At 33.3% G+C, this 15,082-nt stretch overlaps 1 protein-coding gene across 1 annotated transcript in view; it reads right to left on the reverse strand.

Moving 5' to 3' along the window:
* Positions 1-221: 221 nt before the first annotated feature.
* LOC134240407 (HAUS augmin-like complex subunit 3) overlaps positions 222-15,082 on the reverse strand; it is a 41,967-nt gene continuing 27,106 nt past the window's right edge. The window contains exons 12-14 of the mRNA XM_062722500.1: positions 11,127-11,265; positions 2,677-2,854; positions 222-399 (exon numbers count right to left, since the gene is read on the reverse strand). Coding sequence (XP_062578484.1) covers positions 271-399; positions 2,677-2,854; positions 11,127-11,265 — 446 coding nt within the window. The 3' untranslated portion in view covers positions 222-270. The remainder of the gene's footprint in view (positions 400-2,676; positions 2,855-11,126; positions 11,266-15,082) is intronic.

Raw genomic sequence — 15,082 nt, forward strand, 5'->3', positions numbered from 1 at the left:
ATCTGTCCCTGATGAGTGCTATTGTAACCCTTGGGTCGGGGGTATGATAGAACAGTAGTTTACGTTTAGTTCAAATTAAACTCTCTGTATGAACAGGGTATTAAAAAACACAGAAGGCCATACATCTCCATACAATAATATGTCATATCATAGATTGGCAAATAAAATCCTGGTGCCCAGAAAGTAGCACTTTGGACCTTAATTCCAGAAGACAACAAGCATTAGAGTGTATAACAAAACATTATTTTATTTTTGTAAGAAAATTTCATGTCATTGTAATTTTTGAGCCTGTAGTCGAGATGACATTTCATCAAATAACTGTCTTAAGCAGGCAGGGTTGGTGAAAAAGTACATAAACAGCTTTCTCTCCTTGTATAAAAGAGGATCACTCTTCAAAATCTGAAACAAACAAAAATATTCATTAAAAGAAAATTCTAGAGAAATAGAATAAATGTGAAACTTAATACAGTGTATCTTCAAATATGGCTTAAATTCTGTAAAAATAAATCAAACTGTAGATATTTGGGATATGTTCAAATCACTAGCAAAAAACATCAGTGATGCATTGAAAATAACACAGATTATTTACAAAAAATAAATGAAGATATTTTTGTCAAACATTATATGCTAATACATATCAAGGAGAGTTATTCAACTTCATTAAAGATTTTTTAGGTAATTTCTTTTTACTAAGCAATTTTAATAAACAACTTTCACATTTACAAAAGTTATTCCCCTTGTGGGGTCAACCAGGCACTGTTAATACCAACCTTATGGGTCAGGTATCTTAGAAATAAAATCTGTATGAATATGTCCATTATGTTTTTCATGTTGCCCCATACTCTGGCAATACAGGTATAGATTGAAATTGTCAGAAAACGTTTGAAGATTAAAAATATTATTAGGTAACTTACAAAGGACAAACTAGGAAAAATGACCGTTATACCGACAATGGGAGATAACTCTTAGGAATGTGAAATTCGTCTATTAATTTTCACTTGAGTAAACCTCAACAAATGTTCAAATAATATTTTCAAGATTTTCTGCTTTTCACTGCTGTTATAATCTCATGATTTTTTAATAATGTAATGTTTCCTCCTAGGATATAGGCCTAAGACATAATACTGCATTTTTATAATTTAATCAAGAAATTTTCTTGAAAAAGAAAAGCTTAAAAAAAAGATGCCTTTGGGCCTAATAGGTCATCTGAGCATCATGTATCAACTTTCCAACCATTGATTTTGGTTTATATTTAAAACCAGAGGCCATGACATTCACAATTTTGAAAGAGGCAGCATTGCTTATCTTCACTATATACACTAAGCATGCTTACTTTGGTTACTTAATACCCATAGACAGAGTAGGAGAACAAAATAATGCATTTCAACTAATCAGTAATATTCAGCAAAAATCAGTAGTGCCCCACCCCGACCATGGGTCCATCCATTTTAAAATTTTGAAAAAGGCACCCTTGCTCAAGGCCCCTGGGTCCGGGGTACGATAGAGGAGGGAATGGTCTAATTATACAATAAAACTCGAATAACATAGTCACTAGGATCTATGAAATTACTTCGCTATATCTATAATTCGTTATATCCATATAAGGAATTCGTTAAATTTATATAGCTAGGAATCATATTTGAACAATACTGAGGAGCACATTTTTTTTATTTCAAAGCATAAATTCATTTCAGTATATAGTAAAACTTGTTAAGTACAAACACGATATTGTGAATTACAGAAAAGTTACTAGTATCTCCGTTCCCCAGCTATATAAATTGAAGTCCTTATAAAGTCCTTCTATGGATATAACAAATTATGGATATAGCTAAGTAATTTCATAGGTCCCAGTGACTATCACTTTGTTATATTCAAGTTTTATTGTAAAATTAGACCATTCCCTCCTCTATCCAACCCAGGGGCCTTGAAATTCTCAATTCTGGAAGTAGAACCTTTACTCATCAAATGTCTCTTGTCGAAATTGACCTAGTTTCATATCCAATGTAAACAAGCCGCCATCTTGTCCGAATATATATTGCATCATACTGTATTATGTAGTTTTTTTAATAACCAGGAGCACAGAAAAAGATTTTCTAAGAAAATGCGGATTGCCTTAATTTTCACAATATAATCGATATAGCCCAGTCCTAACACCAAAACCCCTGACCCAGGAGCTATGAAATTCACAATTTTAGAAGAAACACCTTTCCTCGTCATAACTTTTTATTAAGTTTGTTTGTTCAATACCCAGGAGCAGAGAAGAAGATTTTAAAAGAATTCATATATTTTCACTATATAATTTATGCATGTGTATAGCCCCACCCTAACCCCTCATCTTGGGGCAATGAAATTCAAAATTATGGAATAGGCACCCTTCCTCATCATAACTATGTTATATGTAGTTAGTTTGTTTAATACCCAGGAGTAGACATTGGATGAGTGAATGCAGAGTAGCTGAAAATGTTCAAATTTTAACATGATGAAGGACGAAAACAGATAGAATAGATCACTCAAGTTTACTCAGGTACCTAAAAAGGGAACTATTTTTCTATTAATTTTAGGTTATGTAATACTTCCTCTTCAATTGTCATGATTTGGGATTTATAGCAGTGTCTCCTAAAGTAAATACTATCAAAATAATTATATTTTGAGTGTTTTCAAGTCCTATTTGTTGACCTGTTTCTTCTGTTCCAGATTGCGGACAGTGTCCTTGATGGCCGATTCTAATCTTCCCAGCATTCCCTCCAGTTGCATCATGGTTGACTGGAGTTCAGGAGGGGTCAGGGAGGGCTGACCATGTGTTGTGCTGGACCTTGAGTATATCATTTCCTCACAGGATTGCACATTTTGTTCCCTATCACAAGAAATAAAATATGGTACAAGCAATATACATTTATTGACTGAGTTCGAGGGCAGACAGTTTGGTTCTTGGGTCCGACAAAATGCATTTTGCCCGAGAACTCTGTCAATAAATGTTTTGTTATACCTTTCATTTTATTGTATTTTTTTTGACATACATGTTTTTGGACTGTATTCCGTGATGTAACATATAAAGGTCTGTCACTGATTAACACCAACGAATGAAAATGAGATTAAGCTCCACCCATTCTGTGATGTAAGCGGTCCAACATCTCTCCGAGTGGTCCAACATCTCACTCAGCGGTCCAACATCGATTTTTTTATGCCCGCTCAGCATAACATTAAAATTGTTAGACTTTTTTTCGTATAGATTTGTATAGGAACAAATTTTTAAAGGTATAACAATAAAATATTACTTTTTGAGAGATATACTTCATTTGTAAACAAAACAAGATGCTATTCATCTGTGTCACCTCAGACTGAAGTTTTTAAGATGTCAAATTTTGAAACCCCCCCCCCCACCCCAAATTTACTTGCACCTTTGCACAAGGGTGCAATGACTTCACTAAATCTAAATTAATGCAACATGATTGTGAATGTATACTGACATTTTAATTCCACAAAGCTAAAATTTCATGATTTGCTTCATTGAATGGTAGGTACCAATTGTGATAATTTACATTTTATGCTTCCAGTAATTGAAAATTCTTTTTTTTTTTTAGTTGAATCAGTTTTTATGTCTACTGAGTCGACTTTTTATCCTGATATAATTTCCCCCATGTGTGACATCAATCTATCCCTTGAGCTATGATTTGAAAAACTTGAATTTGTCAGGATGCCACCACATTTCCTCAAATTCTGTATCATCTACCATCCTCCATATCAGAATTTTGCTGTGAATAAATTCTCTCAGTAAAGTACCCAAAAAATATTTGGAATTAAAACCAAATGATTGTTTTTACATGTATGCCCTATAGACACATGGAATGGGCACATTTGTTTTGAATTAGAGTGCCCAATGTCATGGGCACAACCTTGGAATTTACAATTATATGTTCCTTTAACAATCATTAACACTCTTAATTTTTCCTTTATGCTAATATATTTAAATACCATCTTTTGATATTTTGCTATTAAAATGCAATTCGCATCTCTCAGTTCCTCATCATTTTTTATGTAATAGCAAAATTCTTTTAGATTACCTGGCTGCAAGACCATAAACTGACAACAGACTTGAGTCAAAGGGATGACTGCACTTATCATTAATCATGGCTTTGCTATTCTTGAGGAGAAGATTTTTAGAAATATACCGTATAATGGGTATTTTTTACGTGCTGCTAATTTTTACTAATTTTTACAAGTTTTATAAATACGTAAAATTTAAACGCATAAAAATTTCACAGAAGTAAAACACGCCTCGCCTAAATTTTCAAGATCGTATTATGAAAGTATTTCAATGTTATCACTTCACTGCCATTTAGCTAAGTACCTGGAGGGCATAGAATTAGTACTGATAACCCTTGGTATTATAAGGGACTTTTTAATTGATCATCATTCAATTAGGATCAAACAAGTAATGAACAAATTATACAAACATCGTCAATTACCCAGTTACTCTTACGGGACGCATAATTTCTAATAATGGCTTTACTTAATTATTGCTGACTGAAGTCTTCTTCAAATTATATCCGTTTTTTTTCAAGATTTTGACCATTTCTTCTTTTTTTTTTCCTTCCAGTAAGAACTTCAACATTGTAGTACACTGTAATCCGTGTCCCCTGTAATTCTGTCAACTTAATCATGATGATTTGAGTTGTCTCTCTTTGATTCCTTAAGGAATGAATTTAATAGCTACCCATTTTATACGGTATAAATGTACTTAGATTTGGTAAATGTTGTTATATTATTTATTTTTAACATGAATTATAAGTGATATTTCTTATTTTTAATGAATAATATTCGCCGTAACAGTAAAAATTGCACGGCCTGAAAAAAAGCACAATGATTTAGATTTTTCTGGTCGCATGTTTATTGCCATGACGAAGGTTGAAATGGGTATGTAGTAGAACACATGCATTTAAAACATATGGTATTTTTGACAGTCGTGACAATTAAATAGTAAACCTTTGAATAAATCTGATGTTTTTAGTGTTTTAACACCTATGAATTTATATTTTTTTCACTGAAGTGGTCCATTATCAGCTGGGTAATCGACGCATGATTTCCAGTATTACCCCCATTTTAAATTTGCTTGTATTTGCAATGAAATAGCTCACTTTGACTAAAACATGGAGAACAAAAGATTTTTAATGCACTGAAAAGTCGCAAAGAACAAACACCTATAAACAAAATAAATGTAAAATGCCCTATAAATAGGAAATCGGCAGAAATACATGTAGGATAAAATGAAATACTGTGCGCCATCGAACGATATTCAAGTACCGTCTGCGTAAGGAATAAATCACATGCTAAACATTATTTTATATTTTGTTTGCTTTATATGTTTTTTTCTTCAGAAAGTTCAGCAATGCTTTCCGACAATCAAGCATGGCTATTCGCTAGCATGGTTTATACAGGCAAAGGGTACTGCACGAGAGTCGGCAGGTCCTAATCAACCAATTAAAAAGGTTGTTTTATAAAATGAAATCCGTGATTCAGATTGTTCAATTGTCAAATCCAACAATGTCATCACTCAAGGCAACGATATTTCGGCCGAAGTGTAATACTTTCAAGCGAGATTTGCGATAAACCATGAGTGCATGTTTGTCTATTAATCTCCTTTTAACACAACATTACTTAAGCAAAATTATATAACTACGAGGGTTGTTTAAAAATTATGGGAATTCTCTATTATTTACTCTTACAAACATCAAAAGTTATGAAATTTCAAAGAAATATATACATGTATTTTAAAGATTTCAATAAATTTTGGGTAAAATTTCTGAATTTTCAAAAAATTCACTTAAAAATATCAATAAATTTCAATAAATTTTGGGTAAAATTTCTGGATTTTCAAAAAATTCGCTTAAAAATATCGTTGTTTTGTTATCTCTGATGGAGAGGTTAAGGAGCACAACAAAATATTTGAAACACAAACATGCGAAATTCGAAATTTTACTCATTTATTTTCTATAATTCTCAATATTTTTCTACAATTTTCTCAAATGTATCTTTAAATTGATCTGCAGTATGATATTATCATGTATTTAAATTTCTTATGTAATATTTGAAGTACTAACAAAAATATGGTGATTTATCTCTGATGCTATTCCTGTGAAAACAGCTGCTGAAATGACGTCTCCAGAATTGACAGAGCACCACAATTTTGTCAAATTATGTGTAACTCGAGAAATTGCTAACATAGAACCAAAATATGCATGATATTAAAAACATGAAGTTGACCAGGGTAGTCCCGACGTTTGTCTACAAATAGCAAATTGGAATATTAGATGGTTAGACCTCTGTAAAAGGCTATACAGGAGGGGAAGGGAAGAAGACGATCGAAGTAAACTTAATCTGGATTGTTACGAATGTGATTGAGAGTGACCAAGGTCACACTGTACCTCATAAATACCCTCAATTTTAGGGTTTAAAACAAAAAGTGTATGCTATACTTGTTTTTATAGATTTTAAGCTTGACAAGAAATGGTATATGAATGCTTAAGTTGAGTTGATAAAGTAATATCAAAGTACTGAGACAGTACTGAAAGACGGGGTCAAATTAGTTTTCATGCTAGATTTCACAAATGTGATTTTTGTAACGAGTTTTGATAATTTTTTTATTAACAAGCTAAAAACAAAATCATGAATAATATAAAATCGCATTTTTTTCATTTAATTTGAAGTAGAAATTTCAATAATTGGTAAGTCTAGAAACCTCTTTGAATTGTCCGAATTTCACCTGGTCCGAATTAATATTTTTCCGGAAGTAAACAATGGATGATGCGTACGCAGTCGTAATACTACGCAGGAGAGTACTTTGTTTACTAATGTGTTTTACGATTAATAATTTGAGTTTACATTTACAAAATGCTTCATTAATTTGATTTAGAAATAAGTTCATATCACTTTCTTCAGTTTGATACAAAATGTTTATATTTTGATCAAAACAATTTCTGCACTCTTTCATATAGCGTAGATTTAATTCATGTGTTATCACCACGGCTTCCTTTTTGAGGGTCTCTGACAGTAAACTAATAGACGGGGTCACGTGACCCCGTCTAAAAACTAAACAGGATCTTACTCTGAGGGAAAATGTTGAGAAATGAAAGCTCTTATTTTTTATGATGCCTGAGACGTCCATGATTTTACTGCACCGTGACTTAATGATATGTCCTGTTTAGTCACCCAAAATTGATATATTAAATCTACAAAATTTTATGTGACATTTTGCTTAATTTTATCGGCAAACATTTTTCTGTGCAACAATTCTGCGTAATTTTTTAAATGGCCTTCGTACTGTCAAAAGAACAATAGTCAAACATGTGCCGACTACATAAAGTCAGTATAAAAGTGGGTGCCCTCATTATTGTACGGAGATTGAAGAAATTGTGAGGACCCCTGCTTTAGAAAACAGAATCGTACTTCATAAATACATACTATTACTTTTATTGTAACTAGAAAACTGACCAGTCAGCAAGGGCCCCACTAAAGGGTAGAAATACTAGTATAAGGGTGCAGTTCATTGAATGAGAGTTTTACTTTATTACATTTTTTTTTTAAAAATATATGAAGATTATATGTAACAACTGTATTTTTAAAATTTCAAGATAATTCCTGAATGTCCAAAAACCTGTAAATAGTAAAACAGGGAAAACCTCATGTCTTGTAAAAAAACTAAATTAAATGTGTATTTTAAAAGATATAAGCAGGTGTTTTATAAAATGCAAGCCTTCAGTGAATGCAAATATCACCCAGGGTACCTCAACATCAGTTGCAGACAAAAGTTTTCATTAATCTTCATGTGACAGATAAAGATAAGCCTCTAAATTTTCTGCAACAAGCAAGATAATTAATCCCAGGGGATAAATTGTACTGCTCTTTCATCCTTTTCTTCTAAATTTACAATATTATAAGAACTTTTTTCAGCACTGACAGAATGGGGTTATTGTCTGATTACCTGTTAAAATTAACAGCATTAAGGCAGCAAAAAATAAAATAAAACAAGTAAATAATTTTAAAAAAAAATAAAATAGTATTAATAAACTAGAACTGTCCAATCGGGACAAAATACCCCCCGCTGGGTTTTTCAGAAGTAAGTTTTTGTATAATAAAGATATGTATCAAACACGAATTATAAAATTTTTCTTCCAGTGACCTTGAACTTCCCCACATGACCTTGGGTCAAGGTCATGACACACCCTTGGGTCATGGGCAATCTTTGAGTGAAATAAGAACCTACCAAGTTTATCAATAAGAAAGATATGGACCGGACACGAATTATTAAATTTTTCTTCCAGTGACCTTGAACTTCCCCACATGACCTTGGGTCAAGGTCATGACACACCCTTGGGTCATGGGTAATCTTTGTATGAAATGAAAACCTACCAAGTTTATCCTTAAGAAAGATATGGACCGGACACGAATTATTAAATTTTTCTACCAGTGACCTTGAACTTCCCCAAATGACCTTGGGTCAAGGTCATGACACACCCTTGGGTCATGGGCAATCTTTATATGAAATGAAAACCTACCAAGTTTATCCATAAGAAAGATATAGACCGGACACGAATTATGAAATTTTTCTTCCAGTAACCTTGAACTTCCACAAATGACCTTGGGTCAAGGTCATGACACACCCTTGGGTCATGGGCAATCTTTGTGTGAAATGAGAACCTACCAAGCTTATCCATAAAAGATATGTGTCAAACATGAATTTTGAAATTTTTCTCCCAGTGACCTTGAACTTCCCCAAATGACCTTGTGTCAAGGTCATGACACACCCTTGGGTCATGGGCAATCTTTGTGTGAAATGAGAACCTACCAAGTTTATCCATAAGAAAGATATGGACCGGACACGAACTATGAAATTTTTCTTCCAGTGACCTTGAACTTCCCCAAATGACCTTGGGTCAAGGTCATGACACACCCTTAGGTTATGAGCAATCTTAATGTGGAGTAGTAGATTCTAATGTCCCTCTGTAAGAAAGATATGGACCGGACACGATTGTTAATTAATCCCAAAGGACAAATTGACGGACAGCTAGACAGACAGACAGACGGACAAGGTGATTCCTATATACCCCCCCAAACTTCGTTTGCGGGGGGTATAAAAAGGATATCTTAATATATATCTTGATTTTAGAATTCAATAAAATTATCATAAATCATTGTGTACAGTATTTTAACCAATTTGAAAATAAAGTATGAACATTATTTTAAATCCATATTTCAGAGAATGTATACACATCATTCAAAATTGACCTTAACTTCAAAACAAAGTTCATTTGCAGACAGAGACGGTACAGTAATTGATCTCAATGTGACAGATAAAGATAATGCTTAGGATTTTCTTCATGTGGAAGGTGAATTAATTCCAAAGGACAAATTGCAAAGCCTTCCCAGTTTACAATGGTAACATTCTCAGCAGTTCCCTCTCTTTCACCATCCATTCTTATGCATTGTTAAGGAATCTACCCCACCACCCCAGCTCCAAACCAGAAGACATAGAGAACCAAACTTAGCATCAAAATGTGCATTTCTGCCTACTGAACTACCATACCAAATTTGAACTGATCGGGCAACCATAAAAAAAGTTATTAGAAAAAAACAGAAAATTTGTGGACGGAAGAATGACAGACGGACAGACAGAGTGATTACTATAGGGCACCCGCAAATCCTTGCGGGGCCCTAATTATGCAAAGTTGATTAATACTGCAATGTTTGTTTCGAAAATTTATTTTAATGCAAATTTCGCATTTGTAAGTGCAGTCATCTGTTCAAATCAATATAATTTTTTAAATAATTAAGAAAACAAAATTTTCCTCATATGTTTAAATTAAAATATTACATAAACCTGCAAATAAAAGCACACAAAAGAAATAAAACTCAAAAAATTCAAAATCAAAACTTTGAGTTAAATTTGTTCTCCGTTTATGGTATGGGAGGCCTGAGCCAAAGACTCAAGTGAACTTTTCTAATCAATATAATATTTGTCTGTTGTCAATGTGAATTTTCTCCTCCAGAACCAATTTGTCAATTTCAACCAAACTTGATACAGAGTATCTTAGGGTGAAATTGATTCAAATGAAGGATCACTTGTTTTTCAAAGGAGATTTGATTAAGAAAAAAGTAAAACTTGGGTGGTGTCATTTAAACATCTTCTCAAAAAACCACTTGGCCAGAATAGAAAGAACTATATGCGGTATTAACCAACATTTGCCCCCCAAAATCAAACTTTGATGGAGTAATATTTAATTAAGTCCTTAAACAGGGGAGTATATGCTGACTTCAAAGCACTGAATAATTTCATAAGTAATGACGTCATATGTACGTAATGACGTCACAAATATGACGTAAACAGTTTTTTATGAATTTTGCAGAAAAATGTACATATTTCGTTGATATTTTAAATAAAAGTCAAGCGCATGTGTGTTCAGGATTAATATTTTGATATAATGTGTGGATAATATCAATGAAAATGTAGAACACAATTATAAATTCTAAAGCTTAAATTGTTGAAATTTTGTCCATTTTGTCCTCTTTCTGAAAAAGGATATAAAATCGGACTAGTTTGTGACGTCATAAAAACAGAAATTGTGAATACACTGCTCTGGAACTATAATATTTTCTGTTAACTTATATTTCTCGTACAATTTATTGAATTCAGCACATTTCAGGAAGTTTTCAAAATTTGACTTTTGTGGGGGCAAACATATGCAATATACCGCATATAGTTCTTTATGCAAGAGCTTCCCAACATACCGGTAGTACATATATTGTAAATTTAAGTTTACTGAAATCATGAGACCCATGGAAAGGGCGTCTGCTACTAGGATCCATCAAACTTTTACATGAATATATGAAATATTTAAAAATCTAAGAGAAGTCATGATTTGTCAAATTTCCCCCAATATACACCAAAAAGAGATTTAAGTTGGGCTGGTAGGACATGATTGGTTAAGTACAAAGGTGTCCAATGAATAGTGAGTCATACATAACAAAACTTTCATCAAAAATGTTCAGGTAAAGAAAGGAAATCAATTCTTGACCTTAATTAACAAATATAGATCCATCTAAAATCTAATTAATGAAACCTCTAAACTTACAAAACCTCTAGTAGCTCCTCCTTGCTGTCTCTCACAGTCTCCGCATGGCTACAGCTCACTGAATAACAATGTTTCAGCTTTTCTGCCCCATTTTCTAAACTTGCATATGTAAGAAATATGTGCTCTGTATTTTCCACTTCTGAAATATTCACAAAATGCAAAATATTAATAAAATTTACATCTGGTATTCATAAGGATTTATACTGAAATATGAACATTCCTGTTGAAGTTCAGTTTATTCATACATATACCAGTACTGTAATTTCATCATAATGTGTGGAAAACCAATTTTCATGGATTTCGTTGTTGAATCAATCCAAGAAATCAAATGTCATCGAAGTTTGGTGCCTCCATTTTGATTTATGATAAAACTTTAAAAAGCTCATTCCGACTTTCGTTAATACATATTAAATCCCTCTTTTTCTCAACAGATTGACTATATAAACATATCTTATTATTTAAAAATATTGTTTTTTCAAAAAGAGGAAGAAATATTTCATATATAATTATCTGGACTTTTTATGTTATTTTTTATTTTAATATTCTGCACAGAGAGAAACAAACAACACATAGATCTGCCAACGTGGTGCATATACCAATCAGTGGTATTACCACAAAGAATGATAACCTGGCGTAAATGTTTTAAACTTGTCTTCACAAACAATATAAGGGCCAAACCCTCATTATCACTTGCACAATGAAAACAATAAATTACCTTTAAACAAAGATTCCCATAGAAATAATTAATTAGGCTCTGTTCAAAACAGGCTTGATTCATACAAATTATCAACACAATTTAATGCTTATTTGACTTTTATCTGTTTGTTTAGACTGAGACATATTTTGTATTTAATATAAGATTACGGGTATGTATGTTGTGGAAGTCCTGCCATTTTGACCCATTTTGCATGTTTAAGTGTGAAGTTGTTACCCAGCAAGCGTGCATGTTTATTTAGAGATCTACAAACAAGGGATTCTGGATGTCTCTGTTGAGTCCAGAAACATGCCGTGGATGTGTAATATAAGTACCTTACACCATTTTGTAAATTAAAATACTTGATTGTTCAACTTGTTATTTTTAATATCCTTTCGCCAAACTAAATTATACACATGCATGTGCACCTAAAAGATTAAATTCAAATTGTCTTAATATTTTGAGATACTTGCACATCTTTCCAAAACAAGAGACCCAAGGGCCTTGAATCACTCTTCTGATAAATTGTACAATCTATCACATCTATTTGAAGACTTAAACTCTATGTATCCTTAATTATGACCCAAGTTGCATCAACTGACAAAGTTTGATGATTCTTAGACAGTTAGAACTGAACATATTTTAAGAAAGCTATAAAAGAAACCATAAGTAGGTCACGGTGACCTACTTTAAGATTGAAGTTTTTCTGAGGACTCAAGATGCATTAATAGACAAAGATTAAAGATTCTAAGTACTTGTCACCATGACCTACTTTTTGGTCGACATTCTTCGAAAACCCAAGATGCATCAACTGACAAAGTTTGATGATTCTAAGCCAATAAGTACCAGAGATACTTAAATAAAGCCATAAAATGTCAAAAGTAGGTCACAATGACCTACATTTAGGTCATAATTCTCCAAAAAACCCAAGATGCATCAACTGACAAAGTTTGATGATTCTAAGCCAATAAGTACCGGAGATACTTATTAAACTAGCACTGTCCAAACGGGACAAAATACCCCCCGCTGGGTTTTTCAGAGGTGCTAAATCATGAATATTTTATGGATCTAAGAGAAGAGAGAAATGCTAAAACGTTTTTTAGTGCAAATGTAATTGCTCATTATATCTTTTATAAATGAAACGAAGGTGCAGCCTAATAAAAAAAATAGACTGAATATATGCACCAGACACGAATTATGAACTTTTTCTGTCATTGACCTTGAACTTGCATAAATGACCTTGGTTCAAAGTCATGACACAACCTCAGGTCATAAGCAATATTTGTGTGAAGTAGTAGATTCAAGTTTTTCCATAATAAAGATATGTACCAAACATGAATAATACAATTTTTCTTTCAGTGACCTTGAACTTGCACAGATGACCTTGGGTCAAGGTCATGACACTCCCTTACGTCATGAAGAATCTTTGTGTGAAATAGGAACTTACCAAGTTTATCCATAAAAAAGATATGGACCGGACACAAATTATGAAATTTTTCTTCCAGTGACCTTGAACTTCCCCAAAAGATCTTGGTTCAAGGTCATGACACAAGTTTGTGTGAAATGAGAACCTACCATGTTTATCCATAAGAAAAATATGGACCAGACACGAATTATGAAATTTTTTTCTTCCGGCGACCTTGAACTTCCCCAAATGACCTTGAGTCATGGTCATGACACACCCTAAGGTCATGAGAAATCTTTGTGTGAAATAGGAACTTACCAAGTTTATCCATAAAAAAAATATGGACCAGACACGAATTATGAAATTTTTCTTCCAGTGACCTTGAACTTCCCCAAATGACCTTGGGTCAAGGTCATGACAAACCCTACGGTGATGAGCAATCTTTGTGTGAAATAGGAACCTACCAAGTTTATCCATAAAAAAGATACGAACCAGACACAAATTATGAAATTTTTCTTCCAGTGACCTTGAACTTCCCCAAATGACCTTGGGTCATGGTCAAGACACATCCTTAGGTCATGAGCAATCTTTGTGTGAAATGAGAACCTACCAAGTTTATCCATAAGAAAGATATGGACCGGACACGAATTATGAAATTTCATCCAGTGACCTTGAACTTCCCCAAATTACCTTGGGTCAAGGTCATGGCACATCCTTAGGTCATGAGCAATCTTTGTTTGGAGTAATAGATTCTAATGTTCCACCATAAGAAAGATATGGGCCGGACATGTTTGCACAGACAGACGGACAGACGGACAAGCTGATTCCAATATACACCCCCAAACTTCGTTTGCGGGGGGTATAATAAAGCCATGCATATAATGTCAAAAGTAGTTCAATGTGACCTTCATTTTGGTTGATGTTTTCCAAAGTTCCAAGATGCATCTACTGACAAAGTTTGGTGATCATTATAAGGTCTAAAAGTTTCAAAATATGCCTTTTAAACAATTTGAAAACAAATGCCTGCAAAATTCAAAAAGTAGGTCACAGTGACCTACTTTTTCATAAATATGTTATGAGACCCCAAGATGCATCAACTTACAAGATTTGATGATTCTTAACCTCTCTGAGTGTCCGAAATAATGGGATTAAATGTTTTAGAAAGGATTAGCCATAAAATTCACACTGAGCTAAACACTAACTCAAGAAAAGTGAGGTCAAGTTTTTTTAAGGATTGACTCTAATTCTTGGCCAAATTATTTGATATAACCTGGTTTGGATCAGTTTACGCTTTATAATCCGCGAAGCAGATTTAATTTTAAAATAATTAAACAACTCTGGATATAAAATTGTGTTGCTTTTTAAGAGTTCAAATATGCTGCTCAATAATACAACCGTAGTAACGGAAGTAATGGGAAGCGAGGGGAGGTAATAACTGATACGTAGACCTAGCAGCCATGATGTTTGTTTACACGAGGTAAGATCGAACTACTGTTTGAAGTCAAAGGTACATTTATTAAATTTGGAACTTTCATGAATCCCAAGGACTGGAAATGAGGGGAATGCATGGATAGAGATGATTCAGCTGGTTGTCAAGGGGGTGTGTCCCCATACAAAACCAGATTATACAGAATAATTTGCGTTCCTTTTTTGAAATCAGCTAATGAGAGGCTAGAATACAAACAAAATTAAATCATATAAAAATATCTTGAATAGTTCCTTGAAACTTAGCTTTGAACTGAGCTAAACACAAAGTGTGATGGAAGGACAGACGGAAGGATGGAAGGATGGAGGGATGGAAGGATGGAAAACAGACAAGACAAACACTATATGCCTTAACCTCTACCACAGGGTATT

Source organism: Saccostrea cucullata, unplaced genomic scaffold (genome assembly GCF_032062105.1).
Source record: "Saccostrea cucullata isolate Sc308-1 unplaced genomic scaffold, CSIRO_AGI_Scuc_v1 ctg246, whole genome shotgun sequence".
Lineage (NCBI taxonomy): Eukaryota > Metazoa > Mollusca > Bivalvia > Ostreida > Ostreidae > Saccostrea > Saccostrea cuccullata.